The sequence below is a fragment of the Cenococcum geophilum genome (genome assembly GCF_001692895.1).
Source record: "Cenococcum geophilum 1.58 unplaced genomic scaffold K441scaffold_21, whole genome shotgun sequence".
NCBI classification, from domain to species: Eukaryota; Fungi; Ascomycota; class Dothideomycetes; order Gloniales; family Gloniaceae; genus Cenococcum; species Cenococcum geophilum.
Genome location: NW_027137579.1, coordinates 101125 through 128513, shown reverse-complemented (window position 1 = coordinate 128513; position 27389 = coordinate 101125). Strand labels below are relative to the sequence as shown.

The window sequence follows — 27389 nt, the reverse complement described above, 5'->3', positions numbered from 1 at the left end:
TTGTACTATTAGAGGTGGGTTGAGGTTGGATGAAATTCGCCTGATTGGTAACACTAGACTTCGAACGATTTTCGAGCATTTTGTGACTCAATGAAATGCCATGCCACATAAGAACATCAACTCTCTTTACACCGCAGTTCTTCGACCACAAAAGTTTTCCTGGTTGAAACATTGTTGGCAGTCACCCACAACCTACTGCCGTCTTTTATCTCTCACTAGGGGCTACCATAGAGGAGCCAAAGCTGCGGACTATTCTCAAATAAACAGCTTCAAATTCTGCCCCACTACGATACAAACGCGCAACATGGCGACCTCTGCTCTGGATGGGCAACTCGCCTCCCTCCTTAAATCCTCCTTCCCTTCCACGGACATATCTACTGAAACCGACGCCGTTAAAGCCTCCTCATCCATCTTTCCTACCGCGCATTACTCCGACGTTGAAAAGGCCGAGATCAACCAATGGCTTATCACGGCCTCACACATTGCCTCTCCTGCCGAAGACCGAGCAAAGATAGACGAACGTCTCGCCTCCCTTAACACACATCTATCTAGTCGCACTACCCTCCTAGGCAGCAAGCCCTCCGTCGCAGACATTGCGCTGTACCAAAACTTAGCACCGGTGGTCTCGAAATGGACACCTGAGGAGAGGACAGGCGAGCGGGGCTATCACCACATTGTTAGGCACTTGGACTTTGTGCAGTACTCGCCGACGTTTGGCCTGAAGTTGGATGAGAAGGTTAAGATTGACCCGGATGAGGTCATTTTCAAGATCAAGCCAATTGATGCCAAAGCTGAAAAGGAGCGAAAGAAGAAGGAGAAGGAGGCAGCGGCTGCAGGTGCAGTAGCTGCAGGAGGCGTTACATTAACAACCATGACGGGAGAGCCGGCGGGTGAGGCTCAGGGTGGACGGAAGAGCAAGGAGAAAGCTAAGGATAAAGTCCAGCAAGTCGGCGACGCTGTGGCGTCTGTAGTGGGCAAAGAGACACCTGGTGTCGCAGGGCGGAACCAGGGCAAGAAAGAGAAGAAGGAGAAGCAGCCCAAACCCCAGAAAGCACCGCCGGTCGAGAAACCTTTATCACCATGTCTCATTGATCTCCGAGTCGGCCACATTCTTAAGGCCACAACACATCCCAACGCTGACAGTCTCTATGTTAGCACCATCGCATGTGGTGATCCTCCTGGGACTGAGAATACGTCCGAGCACGAGGGCCAAATCGTCCGTACTGTCTGCTCAGGGCTGAACGGACTCATTCCGTTGGAGGAGATGCAGAACCGTAAAATTGTGGTTGTCTGTAACCTCAAGCCGGTGACAATGCGTGGCATTAAGTCCGCTGCCATGGTATTAGCTGCATCGCCTCGAGTAGCCGAAGGCGAGGACAGCCACAAAGGTCCTGTGGAGTTGGTCAACCCACCTGCTGATTCAAAGGCAGGCGATAGGGTGTTCTTCGAGGGCTGGGAGGGAGAGCCAGATGGCGTTCTCAATCCCAAGAAGAAAATCTGGGAGACTATCCAGCCTGGTTTTACGACAACGGAAGACTTGGAGGTGGGCTTTGAGGTCAGTGCAGTGCCACAGCTGGCTAATGAGGGCGGGTCGAAGGAAGAATTGGGCAAGCTGAAGACATCAGCTGGCGTGTGTACTGTTAAGACGCTCAAGGGCGCTACTGTTCGATAAACATGGGAAGCATGTCTGTCATAATCGGATGTTTGGATGACTTAGGACTGCAATACCCAAAATGTTTCGTAGTAAACTACGTAGAGCGCGGAAAAGTATACGGAATGCAAATAGAAACTTCGCAGACCGCGAGAAGGTTTTTAACAGTTTAAGTGCGTTCTTAAATCCGTTCAAACTTGGCTCATTAATTCATCATTTCTGAAGTGGAATTTGATTGTATAATGAACAAAACTATTTTAGCTTCCAGTCTTTGTATGACCATTTCTCAGTATATGTAGTTTTCGCCTTCTTGTGATACGGGATCGCTTTTCTGGTCTCTATCTTGCCTCTAACCATCATACTGCGGAATCGGTCTTTAAGAAGATTACCCTCTGGCTTGAGGAGCCGCAGGGAATCTTGCAGCTCATCACTCAGTACCACTTCAAGCGGTGGTTCGGGAATACTAGTCAAGGTGTCAGCGAAGTCAATAGACTTCTGCGGGACTTTTATACGTACGCTGATCTGCCCAGTCTCCTGCGCCTCAGCACCTCCTCTCCTTCATCTGATGAGTTGGCGTTCTCGACAATCACCAAAGCCTGAGCTCTGGCCTTCTCTTTCTCATCCACAACCTTGGCGAGTGCCTTGATCTGCGTCGCTTGCCGTTCCCTTTCCTTCATCTTAGCCTCGTGCAAAGCCTGTCTTTCAGCTTCTTTTCTCCTCTTAATTTTGTTTCGTTGTGCTGGAGTCTTCCTCTCCGGACGCTTCTTCTTTAGAGATTGTTCCTCAACTTCGCTCTGGATACCCTCCCACTCACTCTCCCAAGCACTCTCGCCGTCATCAGACTCTGGATCCGGTTCAGCAGCCGCTGCCATCACCCTCATCAATCTTTCCTGCTCTTCTTGGGCCTCTTTCAAACGTTTCTTCTCAGCCTCGACCTCCTTCTCTCCTTCACGGGCGAGCAGTCGGACCCAGTCTTCAGCTGTGGGGTTATAGCTTTTGCCAGCTTCTGGCTTCTTGACAGCCGAGAGCGCCTTGCCGCTCGCCGCGAGAGAAATTGGAGCACGCTTCAATGTCTTTGGTTCCCGGATTGGCTTCTTTTCTTCTAAGAAAGAGAACTTCGGGTCCTCTTCCTTTTTCTCCATTGCCCAAGGGTCATGGCTTGGTGCATCATCCACTTTCACCACGTCTTTCTGTACGCTGTCTCCACCATAGGCAATTGCTCGAAGTCGGTCCAGCTCTTTGTTTGAAACGCGCATTTTTTTGCTAGCGGGCTGTACAATTCCATCGGTAATCCGCGATGATGGCCTCTTGCGGGAATCAACTGCGGGGACAGCGGAGCGCTGCGCGAGAATTTCGTCTGCTTTGAGTGGCTTCCGGCCTTCAGTAACTGATTTCTGAATTTCTGTAGAGCCAGTCGTATCGAGGGTAAAGAGTTCAGAAGACGGCTTCTCAGCAATAACACCTCTAGATAATGTTTTAGCATTGCATATCTTAGACAAGCAGAGATTGAGAGAGCATACCCTTTGATCACCTCGTCCCGCACAATTTCAAGACCTTCCTGAATTTCGGTAACATCAACATTCTTCCTCCATGCCTTCTTGCCCTTCCTGGAGGGCTGCTTATGCTGTGCCGGTGCATCAACGGAGATAGACATGTTGAGATTCCTGGTTAACCTCAGGAAATAGTCGTATTCATAAAATTCGAATGAGGATTTGGCGATGCTGGGAATTTTCGTGGTTGTCACTTTGTGCCGCCTCTGACCGCCGCGGCCCAAGCCCAAATCGTGCTTGGCGTTTTGATCTGGAGGCGGCTGGTTGGAAGGGTTCCAGAAACTCCATAAAGTTCACCGAGGCTCCCTCCTATTTAACTACTCCCTTCAACACACGATATATTTTGTGCCGCCTATTTCTCCAGACTTGCTTTTCGCTCTTCTGTCCTAGTCGAAGGGTTGACTTTGCTTCACAATGGCGCTTGCCGGTTATTCAAATCCGTTGAAGAAATTCAAGTACGATGATCAAAGACCTATGAATAATGTTGAAGTGCAAATACTGATCTTGAGGTGCACAGGCTGGTGTTTTTAGGGGAGCAGAGTGGTATGCATGTGTTCTTAACAGCCCTTTGATCTGCGCGGGAATATGCTAATTTGCCTCCGTAATAATAGTTGGGAAGACGTCTCTCATTACACGGTTTATGTACGATTCTTTCGATAATACATATCAGGCAACCATTGGCATAGATTTCTTGTCAAAGGTACGAGATGGTTATCATATTAGCCGGCGTGAATAGGCAGACGCTTACAGAAAACAATCGTAGACCATGTATTTGGAAGACCGGACAGTGCGGTTACAGCTTTGGGATACGGCAGGCCAGGAACGGTTCCGCAGTCTAATACCCTCATACATCCGCGATTCTAGCGTAGCAGTTGTTGTATATGACATCACGAGTGCGTTTACTCGCTTCCCTCTTTGCACGCAACGATAAATTGATGCCTAACGGGACAAACAGACAGGAAAACGTTCGAGAACACACGAAAATGGGTTGACGATGTGCGTGGGGAACGTGGAAATGATGTGATAATTGTACTAGTGGGCAACAAGACCGACTTGAACGACAAGCGGGAGGTTACCCAAGCACAGGGAGAGGAGGAGGCCAAGAAGAACAACCTGATGTTTATCGAGACAAGCGCAAAAGTGGGACACAACGTCAAGACGTTGTTCAGGAGAATCGCACAGGCACTGCCGGGTATGGAAGGGGAGAGCCAACAGGGACAGAGTCAAAGTGAGTGGTCTCGGTTGCCTATACAGATTGTGTGGGGGAAAGGGGCTCGTCTTGCATAGCTCGAGAATCACTTCCAAACCGTGAATACCAACTACAAAGTACTGACGAGATATTTAGTGATTGACGTAAACATCAACCCCAGCCAACCCACCGAAAATCAAGGCTGCTCCTGTTAGGATCCCCTCCCTGTCCACTCAACTTTCGCTACACCATTACCCTTTCTCTTATCTGCTACTAGAGTCGCAAACGTAATTATTTCAGATTTCCTTTTCTGCCTCTCATATTTCTTGGGGCAACACTTGCAAGCAAGGCGTCTTGGGAAACGGTGGCCGGGGGTGTCTCCACGAAGCGAGCATGGCAAGAGAGTAGGGAATCCCTAGTGCATTTCTTGTAGTATATGCTTGTGCTTCCTCGCTTCATGTAAAACTCGTATACTTAATCAGAATGAAGTGTACATGGTCATTCTTCACGCTAACTGAACGGCTTCCCACTTGACTTTCTAATGGAACTGCAGTTGGAATGAGCAGGATGGCAATGGCATACATCTGGCATTGAGAGCTACTTTGGAGAACAAATGCGCCAAACCCGGATCAGGAAGATGCGAATCACTAATCCTGCATAATCTATACTTCCCTGTAGTAGTCATCCCATAATTGACGCTGCCATTAATCGCATTGCCATTCATAAAAACGTCGTTTTTCTATGCCAGCAAAGTATCCCCCATATCATCCCGAGCCCCAAACTCCAACAAGGCGAGCAATACATATGTACAAAAAGTATACAGGCATGAGGTGGGATTGTGGCCTAATGCGGAAAGGATCGTCCGCAGATATTGGGGCAAGCAATTGTGCCCCGTTCTATAAGTCGAGATGGGAGAGGTATCTACTCATCGACAGCCGCGGAGCCGGATTCGGATGGTGTTTTGCCAACGGGGATGCTGGAGTCTACAGCGATCATTTCGGCGAGGACGTCGAGGACCGGCTAGGTGATGTTAGGATATGGTCAATAAGACGCGTTTAGTGAGGAAATACCTTAGGAACTGTCTTGTCATAAATGTTAATCAGCTCTCTGGGTTGAGGATAAACTTTCAGTGCGCGATAGAAGCACAAGGCTGCCTCTATTGTGTCCGCGCCTGTGCCGCCGTAGTGTTAGCACCCCTCTTCATACATTGAACCGGCAATACGGTGTTCAAGAATTGGCATGACATACCCTCCTGGCAAAGGCCCTCTCCGCGCGCAACTTCCTGCATGAAGTACGCCTCGACTTCCTCTGGGTCCCTCGGGAAGCCATCCTCATTGGCCTTATCCACGGCTTCTCTGATAGCCTTCTTTTGCTGCGCTCCCTGCGCCTCGGCCTCCTCTTTTGCGGCACGCGCTTGCTTTTTTGATTCCCGTTTTAGCATCTTCCTGAACTCAGGATCCGACCGCCGCCTATAATCGAAATACACGGCGTATGCGAGGACGCCCGTAAGAACTACGCCGGCGCCCATCATGGCGACTGTTGATGGTTTCAGGGAAGAAGACATGGGGAATGTGTAGCAGGGGAGGGGTAATTAAGAGGTGGGGTCGAAGCAATTGATTTTATTAAAGGAGCTGTTTGAATAGTAGAAGGCAGACTGTAATGGAGAGTCGATGATTCCTGAGCCCGGGTTGGTTCCTCGATGATTTTTTGGTAGGAGGCGGCTCGAGCGTCGATCTTGCTTACATACTGCTCGCATCGTCGGTAGCACCAAGGTCACGATTCACCAATTGCACAATTACAACTACCGTATACCTTTCACACCTATACGAAGAAGAATACCTTGCTAGCAAGATGTCTGAAGAAAAGAGCAGGGGAATTTCTCTCCGCAAGAAGCGCACCGTACGCCCCAAAATCAGCGCTCCGAAGCAGATCAGTGCACCTATGCCAGCCGGCCTAGCTGCGGGCACGCTTTCATCGGGTCAAGGAGTAGGACTTACAAAACCTGGCGATTCTGATGGACCCAGAAGGCTTGATGCATCGCGGGAGCGCCCACAGCAGAGCGGCAAGACGTCAGATTTGGTCAAAAGGAGATACTCAACGCGGTATACGCAACTGCCTACGGATTTCGGATCTGGAGCTCCCCCGGTGCCTTCTATGCCGGGTATGCCGGGCCAGTTTGCGCAGCCGCCCTCGAGGGATGGGAGACCGCCTGGAAGCTCAGATGGGCAGAGGATTAAGGTCGATACCAAGGCGTTGAGGGACCCGAATCTACGGCCTGAGCAATGTGGGTGGAGCTACATTGACTTTTTGAATATGCGAAACTGATTTAACATAGATGTTGCGACAATGTTGGCAGATGCCTCTGAACAAGATATTCGTGACTACCAAAACGAGCTGCGTAAAGTTAAGAACCGTACCTCCACAGACCTCCAACACAACGTGTATCAGAACCGAACCCAATTTATCAAGATCAGTAAGGAGGCTGAGAAGCTCAAAGGGGAGATGCGGACACTACGGACGTTGATGTCTGAGCTGACGCAAACTTTGGGACAGACGACGTCGGCCGCTGGATTGGCTGGGGATACTAAAACAACCCGGAAGCAGGCCAACAGAAGCTCAGTTGCTAACCTTGAGGCCCTATGGAACACGCATCTACAAACACTATGGAAGCGTGTTGAGGGATCGCAGAAGTTCCTGCCCGCCATACCCGGACGACATATTGTATACGAGTCTGCGCGATGGGTAGAGCTCAATGCTGCCACGTGGAAAGTGAGGCGGCGGGTACATATGATTCTCCTAAACGACCACCTGCTAGTAGCATCTGAGAAGAAGCGAACGGATATGGCAGCGCAGAATGCACGGGATGCAAAGCAAAAGAACCAAGCTCCGATGCAGTTGGTTGCTCAGCGGTGTTGGGCACTTCAAGATGTGCAAATGGCAGACCTAACATCTCGCTCCGCTCCAGGAAGCCGAGATCGCGAGGGGTCTTCGAATGCTATCAACGTCCGCGTCGCCACCGAATCTTATACATTTGCCACCGCGGGAGGCGATGGTAGCGAGAAAAGCACGCTGCTTTCCGCTTTCCGTAAGACTGTGGAAGACCTGCGTAGGACTTTAGGTCCCGAGACTGAGGAAAGAGGCAAGGCTCAAGACTCGGTCAACTACTTTGCTACGAGGGATCTGAGTATTCTTAAAAAGACTGATCTATTGGACAGCTTATCGGACAATTCTGTAAACAACAGGGCGAGTATGCTCGTGGATGTCGATGGTAAACAGCAGAATATTCGATGGGTGGAGAGCCAGCTAGACGACTTAGATATCGACATTGCGCTTCGGCGTTTTGAAGAGGCAGTGAAACGAGTAGAGAGGTTGAAGAATCTAGCTAAGAACATTAGAGGCAATCTTGTAGCTCAAGAGATTGTCACGCTCAAAGTCAATGAGCGAGCTGCAAAGCTTGCATCCGTCTTGATACGGCAACTAGTCGAGAGCCACTCTTGGATGAACTCAACAAAGACATATGCCGATTGGATTATTAGGCTTGGATTTGAGGACCAAGCTAGGGAGGCGTATCTTGACACACGAAGCGAAGTGATTAAAAAAAGGGCTAGGTACGCTTCAAGATTTGAAATGATTGATTGACAGTGTTGACCTTGTCCAGACAATGTATCTTCGAAGGCAATCTCCCGGATTACATTTATCAAATCTCCTTCATTTACTTCACTGTCATCAAAAACACAGTCCATATCTACCAGAACTGCTTCCCGCAAGCCATGATGTCAGCTTGTGTCAAATGGGCAAAAGAGCATGTCGACAACTTCAACGTGATTCTTGCAAGGCAGTTAAGCAGCGAAGATCGGGAAAGCGACCTTTGGGAAAAGTGCATGGAGCAAGCACACGCGCATGCCTCGATGCTCTCAGAGGTGGGAGTTGACTTTAGGGATCTCATTGGAAAGGGCGCGGAGGATGGGAATGGAGGGAATGGCACAGAAGGTATAAGTCCAGTTGGATTGGGAGTGAGCTCATGACGCGCTTGGGTTTGGTTACTGCATATTAATATTTCGACTACGAGCAGCGAAGATACCCATATTGAGACTTTCTTCTGGTCAGTATCTCGATTTTGTGAGTGAATGTTTGCTTCGGCGTGGTTTCTCTGAGCTGAGCATTTCGGATTCGGGGTGAGCTGTCATGAAGTATTCAACGTAAAGATTCTATGGTCCTCCTTACCAAAAATATCACGCAACCAAGTTACATTCACTCCACTACATGACTTATGAAAGAGTCACGCGTCCACTAAAGTCACTTTTACATTCTTGTTTACCTTCTTTTGTCTCTCAACATCTCCACCACAAACATATTCGTCTATCACCCCAGCACACAAGACGTCTACAACAAGCATCAGACGGCAGACAATATCAGCAATCATGCCTACCGACGAAGAGAACGTGAAGTTCTTGTGGATGGTGCTTACAGCCGGCGGCATGCCCTCGGTGAGTTTACTCTCACGGTTCCCTTCTACATCTTCTTAAAGCCACTGTACCTAATTAAAACATGCTGCTGACATGCCTTATGCAGATTGACTTTGATGCCATGAGTGCCGAATTGAACCTCAAGAAGGGAGCTACTTCTATGCGTTGGACTCGGCTCAAGAAAGCTATCGAGAAGGGCAAACCTCCAGGTCCTGCTGCTCACCAATTCCTTTGGCTTGCCGTTAAGAACAGCACCCGTGTCAAGGTATGTCTATTCTTGGTGATTAGCAAATTAGGCTCAATCCCGATAAATCTCAATCGTTTTCATTGCAACTCAAAATCTCGCTATGAACCCTAGTGGTGCATTCACACTGCTCGGAGAGCTTTATGGCTCCTATCCCAAAACAGCAAACCGTATAGCTGACCTCATGTCCAGTCTCCTGACTGGAAAGTCATCGCTGATGCTTGCAATATCAAACCTGGTGCCGCGTCCATGCGCTTCACTCGCTTGAAGAAGGCCATGGAAACTGGAGCTGCTGCGCCAGGCGCTGGCACTGGTGCTGGCGAATCTGGCGAAGCAACTACGTCGAAGCGCAAGAGAGTGACTGATAACGCCGAGGGGGATGCGCCTCAGTCCATCGAACCAGACAGTCTCAGTGAGGACAAAAGTGTTCATGATGCAGTCTTGGATGAACCCGTCCCGACTCCCAAACGCAGGAAGGCGGCCGCAAAGCCAAAGGCTACTTTGAAGACAAAGGTTCCCCCACCGCCGAAGGCTCCAAAAGCTACAAAGGCCTCGAAGACTTCTCAGGTTAAGGAGGAAGTGTCTGATCACGCTAATTTGGGCCAAGATGTGGAGGGACATGAATTCGGCATCGAGCAAGAGTACTCTTATACGGGCACCTCGTTTGAAAATGATACACGTGAGTCTGACCAACCTAATATATGCACACCTTACGAGAAAAGCCTTACAAGGAAAGCTACTGATATGATCAAGGAGGTTAGTGGCTGGCTCGAAGGTATATAATGACCGTGGTTGGGACACAGCTCCTGAAGTGGAAGATTACGATGTCTTTGCAGGCTATGATGGCTATAGCGGGTTTCGTCATAGTTCTGCGAACACTGGTGAGCAGCAAGTTGATGACGAGGTCGCCTGAATAATTTGATTCGACTCTAACTATTCACGTTCGGCGTATCGTTGAATAGATGTCGCAGGCAGGTTGAGCAACACATTTAGTACTGTTGAAACAATTGTTTTGAGAGCTGCACGCAATATATTTTAGGAGATAAGCGTGTGAACGCATCCCAGTAGTCAATAAAACATTAGATGCTTACGAGCATCTGGATTTGCCATACCGGTAATTTTTGGAGCTTTACCAATCCCGCCAGTCCAAAACGCCAACGCTATGCTATAATCAATAATCCAAGAGCGTTAGTAGCATCTCGACACTAATTCATCCTACCATTTCCACATCCCTCGAGACGGCTAAGCTCTTCATGTCTTCTTTTGCTCCACCAGCTGAACCCCGGAACTTCAGCTCCGCAGCTTCTTTAACCGCTTCCCTCAACACAGTCGCCGTAGCGATTGAAGCGTGCACAGCTTTATCCACCAATTGCTCTGCAAACTCTCCAGCCCCGCCTTTCATCCAGAGCTCTGTGATCTCATCCCGTCCTACCAGATACCCAACTACACACGCTGCAACAATCTCCTGATGCTCCGCCGGACACGGATCTAGCACTGCATAAGGCCCTTCCGCTTTCGTCTCTATCTCTCCATCACTTCTCCCTTTCCCCTTCACATCCGGATTCCTTACAATCGCTGCCACACCCCCCGAAACCAAATCTACACAGTCAATCCCAGCATCTGCAATCGCCGCACTAGCAACAGTAATGCAGCCTGCCAACACGCTTATAAGCCCCCATCCTCCTGTCTTCCCAAGCCCCGCTGTAAACTCATCCCCCCACCACGCATCCTCCTCGCCCTCCAAAACCGTTACAATAACCTCAACCCCACTCTTCGGCCAGCGCTCGCCAATAACTACGCCGCGCAGTGCAGTCTCCAAATGCACACCTAAGTCTCTCTCAGAGGTATCGCGGATGTAGCCCCGGCGCGCCCGTGTAGCGAACGGCGCGAACTTCACGGTGGTGGTGAGGATTAGGTGCGGCGAAAATGGCGCGGAGCGCGGGAGCGGCTTGGGGCCATGAACAGCGCAGGTAAGCTTTAGGGAGCTGCGGGGCGGGATGATGGAGGAATGGGAGGGAGGGGTGGTGGGGTTCGAAGGGGGGATTTCGAGGTAGGCGGAGCCGCTGGCCGAGGGTGTGAGGCCGGTTTTTAGGACTGCATACTCCTGTTAGAGTATTCTAAGAGGTAACTAGGAGCTAAAAAGGGGTGTAGGCGGGGATTTACAGATCTTGCGCAGCTCATCCGGCTGCCTGGTGCGGGTTGGACGAAACGTATGCAGGGAATCGGGGTCTTTAACGGTGCGGGCGAATACAGGAGCGCTGGTGCCGCCGCTGGGGGCATTTATTCTTCTGCGGTCTGTCATGATTGAGGTGTGCGTGGTGGCATTGGGAGCTGGAGATACTCGCGGTGGGTTTTCTTGAAGTCAGTATCCCTGCGCTTTGCGGGCATGGCGCCAAGATTCTAGGCGAGAAGATTCGTGCCGCACTTTTCTTCGAGCGAGCGAGTTCTTTGCTGCTTCATTCCCTCACCACGAAAAGCTCAGAACAGATTATGCATCCCACGCTGATGTATTTAGGGATAGGAAAGATGTTTGAGATATGGCCATTCATCTGTACGTATGCCTGAAAGCTTTCCTTGTCCCTCCCACTGCGAGCAATATGAGGAAATCTAAACCAATTTCGTTCTGGCGATTCTTCCATGAGCCATTGAACAACATGCACTACCATCTGATTCATTCATCTGATATCTAAGAATTCTCAAGTTTGTTGAGGAGCTTGTCAGCTAATCTCTTCACTGCGTTACAGATACCGAACATTCGTCCGCTAGTATGAAATGTGAATCGGAAGGGTGAAATGAAGCGGGATAATAACCCCTTTGCACATTCACCTTATCCTCACTTCAATGGCGGCCCTAGGATAATCCTTCATGTCTTTGGTGATCGCTCCAACTTTCAATTCAACAATCGCATCCAACAGCTAGCTGCAATCAGAGCTCCTTGTGCAGTGTGGCTATGACCCCTTTAGGACGTGTATTCGTCCTATCGGACTGGAATCACACTTGTTCCGGAAGAGGCGCGAATGGATATGCTTGCTGGGCACAATGTGCAGAGACTATCACGTTGAATGCCGTGTTTACGCGCCCAACTCGGAGTTCAAGTCGACTCGCCATGTTTTCAATTTTCTCCACTATACGTTCTAACAATATCAGAACGAAGAGGAACCCGTTGATCCCTCCCCGTCTCCAAACCATGTCTCTTTGAAGCGTATGAGAGCCTTGAATTCATTGCCAACATTTTCATTATATGTTCCTTCAATCTTCGAGCATACTCGCGAAGAAGGTGCTTTATTGGCTGGCCGAACAAACATTGGCCGCCCTTCCACTTCGACTGAGCGTCATAAGAAACATGCTGGAGGAAAATCTACATTCAACAATAGTGCTGCTATTAGACAGTTCCCTCCAGAGCCTTATGCAGCCGCGTTTGCGAAAGTCAACCCCCCAAGAATGCTGGACCGGTCCACGAAACTTTCTTATTGCAAGATTGTGTCGCCAAATTACTGGGAGCACAGCAGTGTATTATTCGGGCTGCGGATAAGGTCAAGAAGCGCGAAATTGATTTTGATATACTTGAACAATACCTGAGAGCGCAGTGGGTGGAGATAGCAAATATTACTGGAGTAATTATTGTGGAAACCGCAAAATGAAACTTCTTTTGGGTAAGTCAACCCAGCCTTTCATATATGCACCGAATCTCTTTATGATGAATGTATCTTTTTCAGTTCTGCTACTGAATCACTTTGAGGAAAATATATACCAACTTACCAAATTGTCTGAACTTGGAGATCTTATTGTCATGTTTCATCTCTTCTGGTACTTGGTTGTTGCTGATAACTAAAATAAATAGATGTTAAGTCGGCATGAAGCAGAAGCTAAACAATGCTTTGGCAAGATAATGTAGCTCAATGTGCTGCATGTTGCAAGTATTAGTTGGTAAGCTTATGCTATTTTGTACTGTATGATATTCGCGCCAAGATGACAGAAGTCTATCCATTCAACGACGCCCTTTCTGACGGGTCACCCTCCCGCACCTTACCAGTCTCGGCTGGGATGATGGGTTGTGGAGTTTTGTGGAAAACATCTATCTTCTTGATTAATGTTCAACTGCGTATAATTGTGGTCTTCGAGTTATAGGCCATGCAGTCCGTGTTGGATCTGTGCGGACCTATAGCCGGCAGTGGGGCATGAGCAAACCGGCTTTTCTGAGCGCTTTTGTTGATCGCTTTCATTATTGTGATTGTTTATGCTTAAATAGGCACTAACTGTCTCTTTTTAGTTTCGCCTCAAACCCTGGCTTTAGCGAGATTTTCGAGATATGGGTGCTAATTAGAAAGGACGAAGGGATATTGTCTCGGCTTCAGAAGTTGATAGTGGACCTTAGAACCAATCATAACATTCACATGTCTTACACCACCCTGGCGCATCTGGTTGAAAGTGCCTTTTTGGTGCTGCCGATCGTTCGGAGAACGCTGCTTGTTTAACTAATTAAAATGGGGTTAATCTCCGACAGATCAGTGTGTTTTAAAATACGCCTATATTAAAGGGCACTCTTTATCACACCCTCTAATTACTGCACATACACTCCCTAATTACTACGCGTATATCCTACCCAAACAAGCTTAGATCCTTCCACCTCAAGTTAGAATATCACGTGTGTTTCACTTGTTTACACCAAATCGCAAGAATAACTTATCTCAGGTGCCTCAGCCGCTTCGTAGATGATTGGCAGGCCCGCCCCTTTGCATAACTTCTTACTAACCCTCAACTCCACGTGACCCAGCAATCCTCTGCGAAGCGTCTGAGAGCTTATGGGCGCGTGTTTGGTGCAACTCGTATACCATTTCCAACATATGTCAAATTCAAATAGCTATATTAGGGTTAATTTAGCAGCTATTGCTACAGTTCGCGATGCATTTGCATTATAATCTCTCCTACTAATATATTCTAATTAATTAAACTAGCTAACTAACGTATTAGGGGGCGAAGTACAGCCTTAAAGTTTAAAAACGTGTTTTTGAACCCGTATCCACCCAACCAGCTATATTGGAACCTTGATCGCATTTTACCACCACAACTTATTTTTCCCTAAGATTAGGTAAGCTACTTCTTATTATAGCTAAAAAGTAGCTCACCCAATCTTAGGGAAAAATAAGTTATAGTGGGAAAGTTCTATCTCAAAAGCATAAGAAAACTATAAGGTGTAAGAGTATAAAACGTAACCATTTTCCCTCAGACCCTCGGAGAGGAATTGCCTCACACGTGCCCTAATTGGCTAGATCGCTTGCGCACGGTACCTTCCTTAGCAGAATTTTATGACAGAATTGTATAATATTCATAAAGTGAGAGGCGAATTCCTCAACGAGGGTCTGGGGCACCTGAGATAAAGAATAACACCACGCGCCCATACCTAATGACCGATAGGACTACGGAGTGCTCTACAAGGCGCTGCAAGAACTAGATTAGGTGCTGCTGCTTCTATTTTAACGTCTGTAGATTGCCTCTACGGGCACGCCCGCGCCCGCAACTGCGGGTAGTATAGCTTGCTGAGTACAGTTATTAATGCGATTCGTAGAGCCAGCTGTATCCCTTCGCACGTTGGTTTGCGTCCTACGGTATCGATAAGGGCCTGGCCAATAAGAGGCGCGCATTGGGCGCCCGTGTGTACAGCTGAGCACGATGTTCCTAGGCTTGGCGCCAAGTGTAGGACTCCAAAGGGATAGCCAGCCGGGCGACCGTAACGACGCTCTATAACTGCAGGCTCTTGGATAAGAAGGTAAGGCAAACGCGTGGTATTGTTTTCGCGATTTAGGTGTCAACAAGTCAAACACACGCGATATTCTAATTTGAAGTAGAAGGATCGAACCTTTTTAGGTAAGGGGTACTGTACGTGCAGTAATTAGAGAGTATGCGATTAGGAGTGCCCATTTAAAATTAAATAAAGCTTTTTAAATCAAACGATTATAAGTAATTGCCTATATACTAATTTCTATAAAGAAGCAATCAAGCGATTGTTAAATTGCCAAACGAGTGTCCAATTCCTTCCTTCAAGCTCTCACCTAAATCTACCACTCAGCTATGCCCCCTTTAGCTGCAACTACGTCGTATAGATCTTCTTATATAATCTTGTCCCACTCCTCCCGAATTACCTGTTACATCTGCTCCTTTATACGAGGCTTGTTGCGACGCTAGGTAATTCGCTCCTTCATCATCTTCTAAAGAGCCTAAAAGAGGCGTATGGGAACGCGTTAGGTGTCGTAAATATTGCTCAGTAATACGAAACTAAGAATAGCCGCATTACAACCTAATGCGATCGCGACACCTTTGACCTCGTTTTTTTCAGCTCTACAATCACGAGTTGAGGTTGTTCGGATATTTCCATTTGATATCGGCGATCGATCTGGATATGGCTATTAGAAGGCTTGATCGACACGCTTTCAACCAGATGTGCCAGGGTGGTGTACATTCTATTGTGATGATTACTGTGAATACGACAGGAACTCATCGTTAAGCATGCATACGGGTGACGATTATCCCGGCATGTGACGTCAGAACTCTATATGTACAACAAAAAGGGACAAGGTGCTGCTAGATCCTCGTATAGGTTTCATACATAATTTTTGTCTGCGTGTTGAGTCCCCACCAGCCGGCTTACGAAGAGCGCCATTGACCGTTTCCGGTAGTGTACTTGGGATAGGTGTCCCTTATCTTCGGCATGGTTGCACTGGAATCGAGCAAGGTATAACCAGCATAAACCAAAATAGTTTGTATATTGGAGTAAAGGCAAAAGGATCATGGTGGCTGATACACGGCTGTGGTAGATCTTTGAAGTTCCTTGCTTGCTTGGTGATGCTTGGTGGTGCAGCTGAACGAGGCAAATCTAATTTTGGGCTCAGCTCTCCCATCAAAAAGCTTAGAGTTGACCCTCGACCAGGGACATCTTCACCTTTCTGAAAAGAAACTCAAGCGACACTTGGGAAGAATCGCGCTCACCGTTCATTGTACTCTTTCTCCTATCGGAAGCAGCTTGAATACCAATTAACCCCTTAAAATTCTCAGCCTCAGCGCTTTAACGCCGCGTGGCTATCGCGCGCCTCCCATCATTCAACAGTGCCCACTAGCGAAATCACGGGCCAGTTTTGCACCTTGACCTGGGAAAACCCCCCAGACCCAAGCGACTTGGACCGAAAGCACACCCATCCAACTTGGCTCACCTAGGCCATCAATTCAACTTCCCCGGCCATCCCTTGGAGTTCTCTGGAAGCGCTCTCGTCGCCGGTTGCACATATCGAATTTGGCGGGTTGAAGGGTGACGGGGGGTCTTGGGACATCTCAGGAGCGCTGCGTACCTTGCTGGATGCTACCATTACATGCATCATCGCCCAGAGGAAAGATGCACCGACATGCCTATTTGAACGGGCATGCAGCATATCCTTTGGGTGGTAGTGGAACCTTTTCCATTCAACCTCACAAGTACGCATTGCCCTCCCCTTGCACCCGGGGGACCAGGGTAGCAGACTAGCATTCATGCTAACTTATATCTTGACAGCAGATTTCAACCTCGATCGCAACCTGCACTAAGAAGGCGCCGGCAGCTTATCCTACGGTTAGGACTAGTCACTGCGATTTTCATCATCATTCTATTATTTGTCTTCCCTACTCTACGAACCGGCTTAATACCCGCCCTGTCTTTGGGCCTTTTCTCAGCCTCCGAAAATTTCCTGCTTGAAACAGTCCGCTATTATGATTTGAACAATGTTCAAGGGACAGCTAGAGGATGGGAGAGAGAGGAGAGGATACTTCTTTGCGCCCCATTGAGAGACGCGGCGCCACATCTACCCATGTTTTTCGGACACCTTCGAAATCTCACTTATCCGCACAATCTCATCGATCTGGCTTTTCTGGTTGGTGATTCTAAGGATAACACCTTGACCCTCCTCTCCGATCTGTTGACCGATCTGCAAGCACATGAGGATCCGAAGCAACAATTTGGAGAAATTTCTATTATGCAGAAGGATTTCGGCCAGAAGGTTAACCAGGACGTTGAGAGTCGACACGGTTTTGCAGCACAAGCAGGGCGGAGGAAGTCAATGGCCCAGGCTCGGAATTGGCTCCTAAGTGCAGCTCTTCGTCCAACACATAGCTGGGTATATTGGCGAGATGTCGATGTGGAGACGGCTCCTTTCACAATATTGGAGGATTTGATGCGCCACAACAAGGACGTTATTGTTCCTAGTAAGTTTCCAGGTGACCTTTTGGGTGCAGCTCGGGCTAATCGCACAATTAGATGTATGGCGACCCTTACCTGACTGGCTCGGAGGAGAGCAGCCGTATGACTTGAATTCATGGCAAGAGTCTGAAACAGCACTCGCCCTAGCGGAGACGCTTGATGAGGATGCCGTCATTGTGGAGGGATATGCAGAATACGCTACATGGCGTCCACACCTTGCTTATCTACGGGATCCATACGGCGATCCAGATATGGAGATGGAGATTGACGGTGTTGGCGGTGTTAGTATTCTGGCAAAAGCCAAGGTCTTCCGTTCTGGAGTCCACTTCCCAGCATTTAGCTTTGAGAAGCATGCAGAGACTGAGGGCTTCGGCAAGGTACAGCATATAACTATGACTATCCGACAGATCTTATTACTGACATTGTCTTCAGATGGCGAAGCGAATGAAGTTTTCAGTTGTTGGTCTTCCCCACTACACAATTTGGCATCTCTACGAGCCTAGCGTGGATGATATACGCCATATGGAGGAGATGGAGCGGGAGCGAAAAGTCAAAGAGGCCGAAGAGAAGGCCAGGAAAGAGCGTCTTGACAAAATTCACGAGCAATTCGATAATCCTTCTAGTCAATGGGACCAGGATAAGTCTGATATCCGTGACATGGCAAAGAAAGAATATGTTGAAACAGAAAGGATTAAGCAAGCCACTGGCGAGGACGCTGACGTTAACGGGGAGAAGAAACCGCCAACCGAGCTGTAAGTGCAACGGATTTTACTTTGACGCCTGACAGGCAATTGCTACCTTGGTTCTACACAATGGAGCTAATGCATGAAACCACAGGAAGGTTGAAAAGGCCCATAATGGCAAAGTGAAGATCATCGATCCTCTAGATGAAATCAAAGTAATAGGCAAGAAGCCCGCACCTCAATTTTGATAGCGAGTTCGCGTTCAAATTTATTTCCCGCTAGATCCAGGGACCAATCTTTTGAAACATTGCATCATGGTTCTCACCATCGCGTGTGCACTTTTTCCAATCATTCCACAGAAAATGCAGGACATGGATGGAGTTCAAAGGAATTTAATGATCACGGAGGGTAGAGGACCATGCAAGCATATGCGAGCAGGTCTCTTTTCAGGCCTCCATTCTATGCATACTTGTTCTCATCTTTTTGCGCTTCGAAATTTGTCGAAGTTTAGGAAGGAGGCCGGAGGGGATGTTATATATATAGACCTCCAGCATCTTGGGCGCCGTGTAATATGGACGGCACAGCGTGTTGTATCAATAGATGAGCCATATTTAAACTTCAAACTTAATGTAATTGTTCTTCAAAAAGTGTAGAGATACTGCGTAGATGAGTCTTACTCAGGCGGCGACATAAAAGGAGAAGTCCGCAAGTCAAGCCGAGGTGTCCTCAAGTCCCGCTTCGCTTTTCGCTTGGCGAATCGTAAAAGTAGTCCTGCATCAAGGCAGCCAGAGGACCACGGCAACCTACCCCCACGCGTTCTGACCTCATGAGAATGTCTTTGGGTCTGCATTTCTGTGGCATTTCTAGCCCTTAAATTCTAATATCCTTCGCCAAGCTAGGCAATTCACGCAGCTCGCACCCCCATACAATCTTCGACACCACCGAAGAGTAGCTCACCATGAGCAATGACGTTGAACAGGAGGGCTCCACGTCCACATTAGAAGCTTCTACTATGGCTCTCGAGCATCCCCCGGCGATATCGGTGGCGGTGGACCCGGTGGCTCTCGTTGTTACAGAATGCATCACAGTCACCTCCGCAATGCGGAAGCATGCCCGTTGGGCGCATTCTTCTGTATCTGCTATACTAGGGGGGAGCTCAGCTAGACCAGCTAGGGGCCATAGGCGCGAGAGGTCAGGCCGGGGAATAGCACCCGCTGTGGAGGAAGACGATGCGGTGGCTAGTCGATGGGGGCTTCGAGGGAGGAAGGGCAAGAGCATGCAAGATAATCCATTGATGTCTGCATTTGCGCGTTTACGGAACGATCTCAAGGATTGTAAAGGTAAATCCCTTGTGTTAGATCATATGTGGGAGCTCTACTAAATGTAATCAAGATATTCGCACTTTTGATACTCCTTCGCTCCTCCATCCTTTCCTTCAAGTCATTCGCTCGTCTTCGACCTCCGCCCCCATAACTTCTCTCGCGCTCATTGCTATCACCAAATTTCTTTCATACAACATTATAAGTCGCGATTCCCCCCGGTTGTCGGAAGCTATGCAGCTATTGTCGTCAGCAGCTACACACTGCCGATTCGAGGCCACTGATTCCGCCGCAGACGAGATTGTTCTCCTTAGGATTCTCAACCTTATGGAGCGCACGATATCCGGGCCTTGCGGAGATATACTTGGGGACGATAGTGTATGTGAAATGATGGAGACTGGGCTGAGCATGTGCTGTCAAGCTAGGCTATCGGAATTGCTGCGGAGGTCAGCAGAGGTATCAATGGTATCAATGTGCCAGGTGATCTTTGAGCGCCTAAAGTATTTGGAGATTGAGGCTGGTGAAGAACCTGGAGCACTAGATGAGAATACCAAGGATGATATGGACGCTGTCAGGATGGACCCAGCGGTCAATGGCGACACCCTTGCTGTCCCTGGAGTCAAACCCGAAGATAGCCGGTCATCGAGTAGTTTGGAGAAGAGTCAAGAGGAGACTGAAGAGACCGCGTCAACCAACGTCAATGGCAGTAATTTGGAGCTACCAACGACGGCAGAGGCAGAGAGGCCGGTGGAGATTAAGCCATACTCATTACCTTCCATACGGGAGCTATTTCGAGTCCTTGTGGATCTTTTAGATCCCCATGATCGACAGCATACAGACACAATGAGGGTAATGGCGCTACGAATTGTAGATGTAGCGCTTGAGGTTGCCGGACCTTCTATTGCGAACCATCCAAGTCTTGCAAATCTAGCCAAAGACACCATGTGCCGCCATTTATTCCAGCTTGTGCGCTCCGAAAACATGGCCATCCTCAATGAATCCCTGCGTGTGGCTGGAACTTTGTTGGCGACTTGCAGAGGGGTTCTTAAGCTTCAGCAAGAATTATACCTGTCTTATCTTATCGCCTGTCTGTTCCCGCGTGTTGAAATACCGCTAGAGCCAGGGATAGAGCCATCTCTTTACGAAGGTGTGCCGCAAGCTCCAAGCCTTATTAAGCCAGCACCATCCCAGTCAAACGGCAGTGGCAGGTCAACGCCAGTCCCCGTGAAAGATCGGCAGCGGCTTGGCCTAGAAGGTGGCTCGAGGAAACCGGACGCTAGAGAAGCAATGGTTGAGAATGTAGGAGCTTTGGTTCGAATATCTTCATTCATGGTCGAGCTCTTTGTCAACTACGATTGCCAGACTGACCGTAGCGACCTTTGCATGGATATTGTGGGCCTTCTATCAAGAAATGCATTCCCAGATTCCGCAACGTGGAGCACTGTCAATGTGCCTCCGCTATGCTTGGATGCTCTGCTTGGTTATGTCCAATCCATCGCTGACCGACTAGAAGACAAGCCAGTGACAGAAGGCTATCCCGACACAGACCGTCTGAGAGAGCAGCGTGCACGGAAGAAGATTATCATTCGCGGTGCAACAAAGTTCAACGAAAACCCCAAAGCCGGGATAGCATTTCTCGCCTCGCAGGGAATCATCAAAGACCCTAATGATCCTCGATGCATAGCCGAATTCGTCAAAGGCACCACTAGAGTAGACAAGAAAGTCCTCGGCGAGTTTATTTCGAAGAAGTCAAATGAGTCTATCCTAAGCGCTTTCATGGACCTTTTCGACTTTGCAGGTCAGCGTGCTGATGAAGCCCTCAGACAGCTTCTCAATTCGTTCCGATTGCCTGGCGAATCTGCACTCATTGAGAGAATTGTTACAGAATTCTCTGATAAGTACTGTTCCAAAGCCACCCCCGAAGGCATCGCCAATCAAGACGCCGTGTTCGTGCTTACGTACGCTATTATCATGCTTAATACTGACCAACACAATCCGAATCTGAAATCATCAAATCGCATGTCTTTCCATGATTTCTCTAAGAATCTTGGTGGAGTGAACGGTGGTAAAGACTTCGACCCCACCTATCTGCAAGACATTTATGACTCCATAAAAACGCGCGAGATCATCTTGCCAGAGGAGCACGACAACAAGCACGCCTACGACCATGCGTGGAAGGAGCTTCTAATTAAGATCCAATCCGCCACTGATCTTGTGATATGCGATACAAACATCTTCGATGCAGACATGTTTGCCGCCGCGTGGAAGCCGATTGTAGCGACCCTGTCCTATGTCTTTATGTCAGCTACCGATGATGCAGTTTTCTCTCGAGTTGTAATTGGATTTGACCAGTGCGCTCAAATTGCTGCCAACTACAGACTCGGTGACGCTTTAGATCGAATCATCTCTTGCTTGTCATATATCAGCACACTAGCCCTTGAGGTGCCTCCTAGCACAGCTCTTAACACTGAGGTTCAGGTTGACAAAAAGAGTGTAATGGTCAGCGAGACCGCTGTCAGATTTGGTCGTGATGAAAGAGCGCAATTGGCAACAGTTGTGCTCTTCAAAGTTATTAAAGGAAATGAAGTCTCCATAAGGGATGGCTGGAATCATGTAAGTTGAACCCCCGGCTCACATTATGAGAAGATTTGCTAACAGCAAATAGCTAATTCATATAATGCTAAACCTCTTCGTCAACTCACTAATACCTCCATACTTCCTATCTTTCCAGAAGACTCTCGCCCTCCCTCCTATTCCCCTCCAAAGCCCTGCTCAAGTCATCGACCGCGCCGACCGGCCAGCCGATACAGGCATCTTCTCCGCTCTGACATCTTATGTCTCCAGCTTTGCAAATGATGAGCCTCCTGAGCCTTCGGATCAGGAAATCGAGTATACTCTTTGCACTGTAGACACCGTCAAAGAGTGTCATTTCGAGGACATCCTCTCGAATATCAGCCAGCTGCCTGTCGAGTCACTCAAATCTCTACTTCTCTCTCTCTTAGAGCAGATTCCAGAAGATACTTCTCCACGGGTCATTGTGGTGAAGCCCGAGTTACCTCCAGCTAGCCCAAGGCCAAATGGAAACAAGGCCAAATTCAATCAGCCTGTATATGACCCAAGCCTTGTCTTTGTGCTGGAATTAGCGACTGTCTTGGCTTTACGAGACGAAGAAACGGTGCAGGAACTAGCGAAGGACGTTACAGATGCCTTACAGACGGTGATAAGAGACGCCGCTAAACTGCACCCGGTGGTGATAGCTAGGTCTGTCTACTACCTGTTGAGTCTTCTAAAAGCTAGCAATGTAAGAAATTCACTTTCTTCTGATTATCTGCTCGCACTAACTGAAGACAGAACTTCGATTTCATCCGAGCTCCGGTAGTCCTACACAGCTTCTCGAGCTTCGACCAGGAGCTTCTGAAGCAATGCGCGCAACCACTTCTAAAAGGGATGTCTGACTGCATCAAAGGATCTTCGGGTCTTAGGAATGAGATGGCCAACTCGCCTGACTTTTGGTCTATCCTCAACACACTACATTCAGTTTCTGAAGCAGCAGGAGACGTTTTCCAAATTGTAGAAGAATTGACAAATTCTACTAATCCAGGCATAATTGCAGACAACTATGAGGCGGCTATTGCCCTTCTGAATGAGTTTGCGACTGCTGGTAGCATTGGTTCTTTGGAGGAACAACGACGAGATCAAGCGCAAAGGAGAGCGAAGGCGCCGAAACCCAAGAAGCCTGAGTAAGTTCCTGTTCATCATGTGGCAGTTGGAGGTGCTAATAGTTTGAAGGAATAACGAAGTGGTCACCCGTGGAACTCAAGCGATGGCCATTATCTACCAGATGTCGAGTCGGGTGCCCCATTTTATTGAACAATCACAATTGGAGACGAACGAAGGTGAGCATGATCTTATTACGTTGCATGATACAACATACTTACGACACATAGCTTGGACCGCATACTGGTCACCCATTCTACGCGCGCTTACTACGCAATGCTTCAATCCTTGCCGCGAAATCCGTCAGCAAGCCTTTGCTTCTCTCCAGCGGACATTGTTGTCCAACGAGCTAGCTTCACCGGACCACAAAGAGTGGACAGCTATTTTCGGCGAGGTTTTGTTCCCGTTAATTACCCAGCTTCTCAAACCTGAGGTATACCAGTCGGATCCAGTGGGTATGAGTGAAACGAGAGTGCGGGCGTCAACATTGCTTTGCAAGGTGTTCCTACACTATCTCGTTATGCTTTCGGAGTGGGAAGGCATGCTTGATCTATGGCTCAAGATCATCTCCATAATGGATCGACTGACGAACAGTGGCCAAGGAGATAATTTGGTATGTCCTTGAATACAACTTTGTATAGTTACTTTGCGCACCCGCTAACATTAAATAGGAGGAAGCCGTCTCGGAAAATCTCAAAAACATCCTGTTGGTCATGTCTAATGGTGGATACCTAGCTCCACCTGATCAGAACCCGGAGCAGAAGGAATTATGGACAGAGACGTGGACGCGACTAGACAGGTTCTTGCCCAATTTTTTCGCGGAACTCTTCCCAGAGGAAGCTGAGAAACCAACACTGGCGAGGAAGTCGGTTGCGGATGAGCAGGGGCCGGCATCGGGAGAGGCAGCGATTGGCGAGGGAAAGGCGGACTCTTAGGAAGGGTAAGGAACTATAAGGTGTAGGAATAGGGCTGCGACAGGATTTCTTGGGGAAATGTAGAATATGATACAAAGAGGATGGGACTTTGGCACTAGCGCAAAGCATTTCTCGGAGCGGGTTCGTAGGGGATCTGTGGGAGCTTGAAACTAAGAGAAATTTCATATTCACCATTGCCGCCAATGACGTTTAATTCGCTGCCAAGTTTGATGATAGGGTTGCCTTGATTAGGTCTAATCTCACACCCCCGGTATCATCGGCTGCATCGTCATTTGAGCTGCCCTAACTGGGACGCGGAGCGCGCCATCTCGGTGAAGTGAGCCTCCCTCTTCTCTTTCTCTCCTCCACAAACTTGCCTTTCCTGTTTTTTTTATTTGGCTGGTGCCACCGACTCTACGACTTCTGGTCGACTTCCACTCGTTGCTTCGCGACTCCGTTGCTCTGCAAGTTGAACTAGTGCATTCTTCGACCGCATATCTTGACTGGGGAGCCGTGCAATCTTACATATATCAACCAAGTATTCTGGACAGCTGCGTCGGCCAGCTAATTACTTACAATGTTATCCGTGAGTGCCAATTGCGTTGCTACATGTTTGAAACTCACTGTTCTAACCAAGGCTTACAGATTCCGCGCACAGTCGCGCTGCTGCTCGCGTCGCTCATCGGCATTACCTATGCGGTACACACGGTTGAGGTGCACGGGCAGGACTTTGTGGACACGGTGACAAACAAGCGGCTGATGATCATTGGCGTCGAGTAAGCCCGCCTCCAGCTCTATAACAGCTTTAATTGAAAACAATTGCTGATAACTGGTGCGACAGCTACCAGCCTGGCGGACAATCTGGCTACAATCCCGACGCCGGTGAGGATGCGCTTAGCAATGGCACCGTCTGCCTTCGCGACGCAGCAATGCTGCAGAGACTCGGGGTACGTCATGGCTGGCTGCTTCGGAGATTTTTCTTGCGGGGAATAGAGTTAATGAACCTAGGTGAATACGATTCGCGTCTACAATATCGATCCCTCAGCCAACCACGACGAGTGCGCGAGTATCTTCAATGCCGTTGGTATCTACATGATCCTGGATGTTAACTCGCCACTCTCTGGTGAGAGCATTGATAGGTCGAATCCGGCTGGCTCATACAATGTTGGATACCTGACTCGTATATTTGGGGTGGTGGAGGCGTTTAAGGGATATCCGAATACTTTGGCTTTCTTTGCTGCTAACGAGGTTATGAACGATATTTCGACGTCCAAGGATAATCCGCCGTATATCAGGGTAAACGACTGTTCCTCATTCAAGCTTGGGGTTTTAGGTTTGAGTACTTGACAGCTAACATTTGAACAGGCCGTTCAAAGAGACCTAAAGAATTACATTGCAAAGCACTCTACTCGAACAATCCCAGTCGGATACTCCGCAGCTGATGTCCGCCAAATCCTACAAGATACCTGGGCATACCTTCAATGCGCCATCGATGGCACTACGGACGAATCCCGCTCGGACTTTTTCGGACTCAATTCCTACTCCTGGTGTGGCAGTACTGCAACTTTCCAGACTTCCGGCTACGATGTCCTCACCACCATGTTCGAGAATAGTACTATTCCTGTCTTCTTTTCGGAGTATGGCTGCAACAAGCCTCAGGGTACTCCGCGAGTTTTTAATGAGGTTGCAGCTCTCTACAGCCCCGAAATGACAGCTCTGAGTGGAGGCTTGGTTTATGAATACAGCGAGGAGCCTGCTGATTTCGGCCTCGTTGTAATAAACGACAATTCGACCGTCTCCCTCCGTACAGATTACGACAACCTGCAGGCCCAGTACAACAAGTTGAATATCACTCTCATTGAGTCAGCGGATTCAACAGCCACCGCATTGACTCCGCCGGCCTGCTCTACTGACATGATTGACGACCCCGGCTTCAGCAAGAACTTTACTATTCCCTCCCCACCGGATGGTGCCACTGACTTAATTAATAATGGCATCGAGAACCCGAACAACGGGAAGCTCGTGCAGGTCACAGCTACCGCTGTTCCAATGGCCGTCTACGCAAGCAACGGGAACCAGATTCAGAACTTGGCCATTAAGCCTCTGCCAAATGATGAAAGCAATACCCCTGGGGGTGAGAGCACTAGCGCCAATACCACCACAACAGCTTCTCCCTCAGCAAGCCCAACCAAGAAGGGTGCTGCCGGTAAGAACTACAGTGTGGCTACCGGAAGCCTACTGGTAATTGCTCTAACGGCCCTGCTCATGCTATGACCTTACAATGGAGGAATTATCTAGTTATCTCTTCCATTAGTTTACTAATCCTAGTTTGGATAATAGGTGCTTTGACGATGTCCTTTTTTTCCTTCTCCTACTAAAGTAAGCGTTCCTTCAGCTGTTGCTCGAAGGTGCAGGCCGGGTGTCTTTTATCGTCTTCAACTGTTTATATTGATTTGGGGTGATTTCATTGCTCTTCTTCTGGTGCTAACCGCACATATTCTACCTAGACTTGGTCTGGCACCGGTCGTCATGGCAAACATGTAGCTCCGACTAGCGGTCATACCAAGTCGGATTCTACCAGGCTTGCCGTGTCAAACTTCTTCAACCGATGGCCTGTGTTTTCTCTTCGGTTGCTGAGCTTGTATCTAGGATTCCTACAGGAGGAAGTGGACAGGCTAGAGGCATGGGTCAGGGCCAAGTCTCGCAAACCCTTCTCCGAAGGGCGGCAGCATCCTGTGTTGCAGAATGGAGATGGTGCGGATGTAGAATCGGGGAGTGAATGATTTGGATTGATTGTTCAGCACTAGGGGTTTTTTAGAGAGCCTGTAGCTTGTAATTGAACATAGTCATTCTATCATCATCACTCTCCTTTGCTAGCTAGTGTGATTTCACACATGGTGCAATTGCTTTCAAAAGAACTCCTCAAGAGACGGCGCTGCACATCACCAAGCGTAACCACATGATAGATGCCGTCGCTCTTTAGATATCACTTACACCTGGAATTAATTGATAAGGCAATTGGTAAAATTATTGCAGAAGGGCTACATTGCAGCCATAGGCCCACCGCGAATATCTGTCAGCCCTAACCAGTCAAGCTTTCCATCCACGTTCCCCACTCCCAGCTTAAGTAGGAGCCCTGTCGTCCGTCATCATCGAATCTGACGTCTGACTAAATACACTTTGAACCGCGAGAACAGGCGCCGGCCCTACTACTGACGAGCAACCCGGCACAGCAATAGTCTCTATGCGGGTGTCATGCAACAGCTCCCACGTTTCAGGAGCGGGGCATTACAGAGCGGGGCATTACAGGGCGGGGCACTTCCGTGGCCCTAGAGCTCTCCCACCGCAGCAATGACGCCCTGCACGGTAGTTACAAAGCAGCATACATAACTTCCTGCTCCTCCCCACCCCGCCCATTGATGTTATAAATCCGCC

The 27389-nt window shown here is 48.7% G+C and overlaps 11 protein-coding genes across 11 annotated transcripts; 8 read left to right on the top strand and 3 right to left on the bottom strand.

Moving 5' to 3' along the window:
- Positions 1 to 304: 304 nt before the first annotated feature.
- Positions 305 to 1672, top strand: K441DRAFT_560821 (multisynthetase complex auxiliary component p43; the record flags this gene model as incomplete). The annotated part of the gene is made up of 1 exon (XM_067643506.1): positions 305 to 1672. One exon carries the CDS (start codon positions 305 to 307, stop codon positions 1670 to 1672), a length of 1368 nt encoding a protein of 455 aa, XP_067503953.1.
- K441DRAFT_636154 (P60-like protein) lies at positions 1449 to 3369 on the bottom strand. Its single transcript, XM_067646462.1, has 3 exons — positions 3172 to 3369; positions 2168 to 3115; positions 1449 to 2114 (listed from the first exon to the last, which is right to left on the bottom strand). Exons 1-3 carry the CDS (start codon positions 3303 to 3305, stop codon positions 1904 to 1906), a joined length of 1293 nt encoding a protein of 430 aa, XP_067503952.1. The 5' UTR covers positions 3306 to 3369; the 3' UTR covers positions 1449 to 1903.
- Positions 3370 to 3492: 123 nt separating this feature from the next.
- K441DRAFT_111028 (ras-domain-containing protein) lies at positions 3493 to 4643 on the top strand. The gene is made up of 6 exons (XM_067639960.1): positions 3493 to 3656; positions 3719 to 3744; positions 3813 to 3901; positions 3965 to 4094; positions 4157 to 4429; positions 4547 to 4643. Exons 1-6 carry the CDS (start codon positions 3616 to 3618, stop codon positions 4603 to 4605), a joined length of 618 nt encoding a protein of 205 aa, XP_067503951.1. The 5' UTR covers positions 3493 to 3615; the 3' UTR covers positions 4606 to 4643.
- A 668-nt stretch (positions 4644 to 5311) lies between these two features.
- K441DRAFT_687074 (protein import receptor MAS20) lies at positions 5312 to 5954 on the bottom strand (the record flags this gene model as incomplete). Its single annotated transcript, XM_067652058.1, has 3 exons — positions 5312 to 5410; positions 5461 to 5561; positions 5639 to 5954. The coding sequence occupies 3 exons, from the start codon at positions 5952 to 5954 to the stop codon at positions 5312 to 5314; spliced, it is 516 nt and encodes a 171-aa protein (XP_067503950.1).
- Positions 5955 to 6241: 287 nt separating this feature from the next.
- On the top strand, positions 6242 to 8415 carry K441DRAFT_561009 (uncharacterized protein; the record flags this gene model as incomplete). Its single annotated transcript, XM_067643513.1, has 3 exons — positions 6242 to 6674; positions 6726 to 7998; positions 8049 to 8415. 3 exons carry the CDS (start codon positions 6242 to 6244, stop codon positions 8413 to 8415), a joined length of 2073 nt encoding a protein of 690 aa, XP_067503949.1.
- Positions 8416 to 8420: 5 nt separating this feature from the next.
- K441DRAFT_111011 (uncharacterized protein) lies at positions 8421 to 10118 on the top strand. The gene is made up of 3 exons (XM_067639959.1): positions 8421 to 8877; positions 8963 to 9121; positions 9293 to 10118. The coding sequence occupies exons 1-3, from the start codon at positions 8812 to 8814 to the stop codon at positions 9881 to 9883; spliced, it is 816 nt and encodes a 271-aa protein (XP_067503948.1). The 5' UTR covers positions 8421 to 8811; the 3' UTR covers positions 9884 to 10118.
- On the bottom strand, positions 10030 to 11437 carry K441DRAFT_705500 (uncharacterized protein). The gene is made up of 2 exons (XM_067653602.1): positions 11264 to 11437; positions 10030 to 11194 (listed from the first exon to the last, which is right to left on the bottom strand). Exons 1-2 carry the CDS (start codon positions 11400 to 11402, stop codon positions 10311 to 10313), a joined length of 1023 nt encoding a protein of 340 aa, XP_067503947.1. The 5' UTR covers positions 11403 to 11437; the 3' UTR covers positions 10030 to 10310.
- Positions 11438 to 12760: 1323 nt separating this feature from the next.
- Positions 12761 to 13431, top strand: K441DRAFT_659729 (uncharacterized protein). The gene has a single exon (XM_067648581.1). The coding sequence runs from the start codon at positions 13070 to 13072 to the stop codon at positions 13226 to 13228; it is 159 nt and encodes a 52-aa protein (XP_067503946.1). The 5' UTR covers positions 12761 to 13069; the 3' UTR covers positions 13229 to 13431.
- Positions 13432 to 16222: 2791 nt separating this feature from the next.
- On the top strand, positions 16223 to 18198 carry K441DRAFT_110925 (glycosyltransferase family 62 protein). Its single transcript, XM_067639958.1, has 4 exons — positions 16223 to 16564; positions 16644 to 17326; positions 17379 to 17698; positions 17754 to 18198. The coding sequence occupies exons 1-4, from the start codon at positions 16449 to 16451 to the stop codon at positions 18075 to 18077; spliced, it is 1443 nt and encodes a 480-aa protein (XP_067503945.1). The 5' UTR covers positions 16223 to 16448; the 3' UTR covers positions 18078 to 18198.
- Positions 18199 to 18792: 594 nt separating this feature from the next.
- K441DRAFT_636142 (Sec7-domain-containing protein) lies at positions 18793 to 24156 on the top strand. Its single transcript, XM_067646461.1, has 7 exons — positions 18793 to 19344; positions 19397 to 21936; positions 21989 to 22624; positions 22675 to 23063; positions 23113 to 23219; positions 23271 to 23653; positions 23712 to 24156. Exons 1-7 carry the CDS (start codon positions 18963 to 18965, stop codon positions 23973 to 23975), a joined length of 4701 nt encoding a protein of 1566 aa, XP_067503944.1. The 5' UTR covers positions 18793 to 18962; the 3' UTR covers positions 23976 to 24156.
- A 99-nt stretch (positions 24157 to 24255) lies between these two features.
- K441DRAFT_110875 (glycoside hydrolase family 72 protein) lies at positions 24256 to 26331 on the top strand. The gene is made up of 5 exons (XM_067639957.1): positions 24256 to 24540; positions 24600 to 24730; positions 24796 to 24901; positions 24963 to 25250; positions 25320 to 26331. Exons 1-5 carry the CDS (start codon positions 24532 to 24534, stop codon positions 26226 to 26228), a joined length of 1443 nt encoding a protein of 480 aa, XP_067503943.1. The 5' UTR covers positions 24256 to 24531; the 3' UTR covers positions 26229 to 26331.
- The last annotated feature ends 1058 nt before the right edge of the window (positions 26332 to 27389 follow it).

What these genes read in the sequence shown, in the direction of transcription:
- K441DRAFT_636154 (XM_067646462.1), bottom strand. Translation starts at nt 3,305, where the DNA reads ATGTCTATCTCCGTTGATGCACCGGCACAGCATAAGCAGCCCTCCAGG. An exon ending in CGGGACGAGGTGATCAAAGG is followed by an intron (nt 3,116 to 3,171) that starts GTATGCTCTCTC and finishes AACATTATCTAG; the next exon opens with AGGTGTTATTGCTGAGAAGC. An exon ending in AGGAGACTGGGCAGATCAGC is followed by an intron (nt 2,115 to 2,167) that starts GTACGTATAAAA and finishes CACCTTGACTAG; the next exon opens with TATTCCCGAACCACCGCTTG.
- K441DRAFT_111028 (XM_067639960.1), top strand. Translation starts at nt 3,616, where the DNA reads ATGGCGCTTGCCGGTTATTCAAATCCGTTGAAGAAATTCAA. An exon ending in GTTTTTAGGGGAGCAGAGTG is followed by an intron (nt 3,745 to 3,812) that starts GTATGCATGTGT and finishes CCGTAATAATAG; the next exon opens with TTGGGAAGACGTCTCTCATT. An exon ending in TGTTGTATATGACATCACGA is followed by an intron (nt 4,095 to 4,156) that starts GTGCGTTTACTC and finishes CGGGACAAACAG; the next exon opens with ACAGGAAAACGTTCGAGAAC.
- K441DRAFT_111011 (XM_067639959.1), top strand. Translation starts at nt 8,812, where the DNA reads ATGCCTACCGACGAAGAGAACGTGAAGTTCTTGTGGATGGTGCTTACA. An exon ending in CAGCCGGCGGCATGCCCTCG is followed by an intron (nt 8,878 to 8,962) that starts GTGAGTTTACTC and finishes TGCCTTATGCAG; the next exon opens with ATTGACTTTGATGCCATGAG. An exon ending in AGAACAGCACCCGTGTCAAG is followed by an intron (nt 9,122 to 9,292) that starts GTATGTCTATTC and finishes CCTCATGTCCAG; the next exon opens with TCTCCTGACTGGAAAGTCAT.
- K441DRAFT_705500 (XM_067653602.1), bottom strand. Translation starts at nt 11,402, where the DNA reads ATGACAGACCGCAGAAGAATAAATGCCCCCAGCGGCGGCACCAGCGCT. An exon ending in GGATGAGCTGCGCAAGATCT is followed by an intron (nt 11,195 to 11,263) that starts GTAAATCCCCGC and finishes AGGAGTATGCAG; the next exon opens with TCCTAAAAACCGGCCTCACA.
- K441DRAFT_659729 (XM_067648581.1), top strand. Translation starts at nt 13,070, where the DNA reads ATGACAGAAGTCTATCCATTCAACGACGCCCTTTCTGACGGGTCACCC.
- K441DRAFT_110925 (XM_067639958.1), top strand. Translation starts at nt 16,449, where the DNA reads ATGCTACCATTACATGCATCATCGCCCAGAGGAAAGATGCACCGACAT. An exon ending in TTTTCCATTCAACCTCACAA is followed by an intron (nt 16,565 to 16,643) that starts GTACGCATTGCC and finishes TCTTGACAGCAG; the next exon opens with ATTTCAACCTCGATCGCAAC. An exon ending in CAAGGACGTTATTGTTCCTA is followed by an intron (nt 17,327 to 17,378) that starts GTAAGTTTCCAG and finishes TCGCACAATTAG; the next exon opens with ATGTATGGCGACCCTTACCT.
- K441DRAFT_636142 (XM_067646461.1), top strand. Translation starts at nt 18,963, where the DNA reads ATGAGCAATGACGTTGAACAGGAGGGCTCCACGTCCACATTAGAAGCT. An exon ending in GTCTTCTAAAAGCTAGCAAT is followed by an intron (nt 22,625 to 22,674) that starts GTAAGAAATTCA and finishes AACTGAAGACAG; the next exon opens with AACTTCGATTTCATCCGAGC. An exon ending in GTGGCCAAGGAGATAATTTG is followed by an intron (nt 23,654 to 23,711) that starts GTATGTCCTTGA and finishes AACATTAAATAG; the next exon opens with GAGGAAGCCGTCTCGGAAAA.
- K441DRAFT_110875 (XM_067639957.1), top strand. An exon ending in CTGATGATCATTGGCGTCGA is followed by an intron (nt 24,731 to 24,795) that starts GTAAGCCCGCCT and finishes CTGGTGCGACAG; the next exon opens with CTACCAGCCTGGCGGACAAT. An exon ending in ATAATCCGCCGTATATCAGG is followed by an intron (nt 25,251 to 25,319) that starts GTAAACGACTGT and finishes ACATTTGAACAG; the next exon opens with GCCGTTCAAAGAGACCTAAA.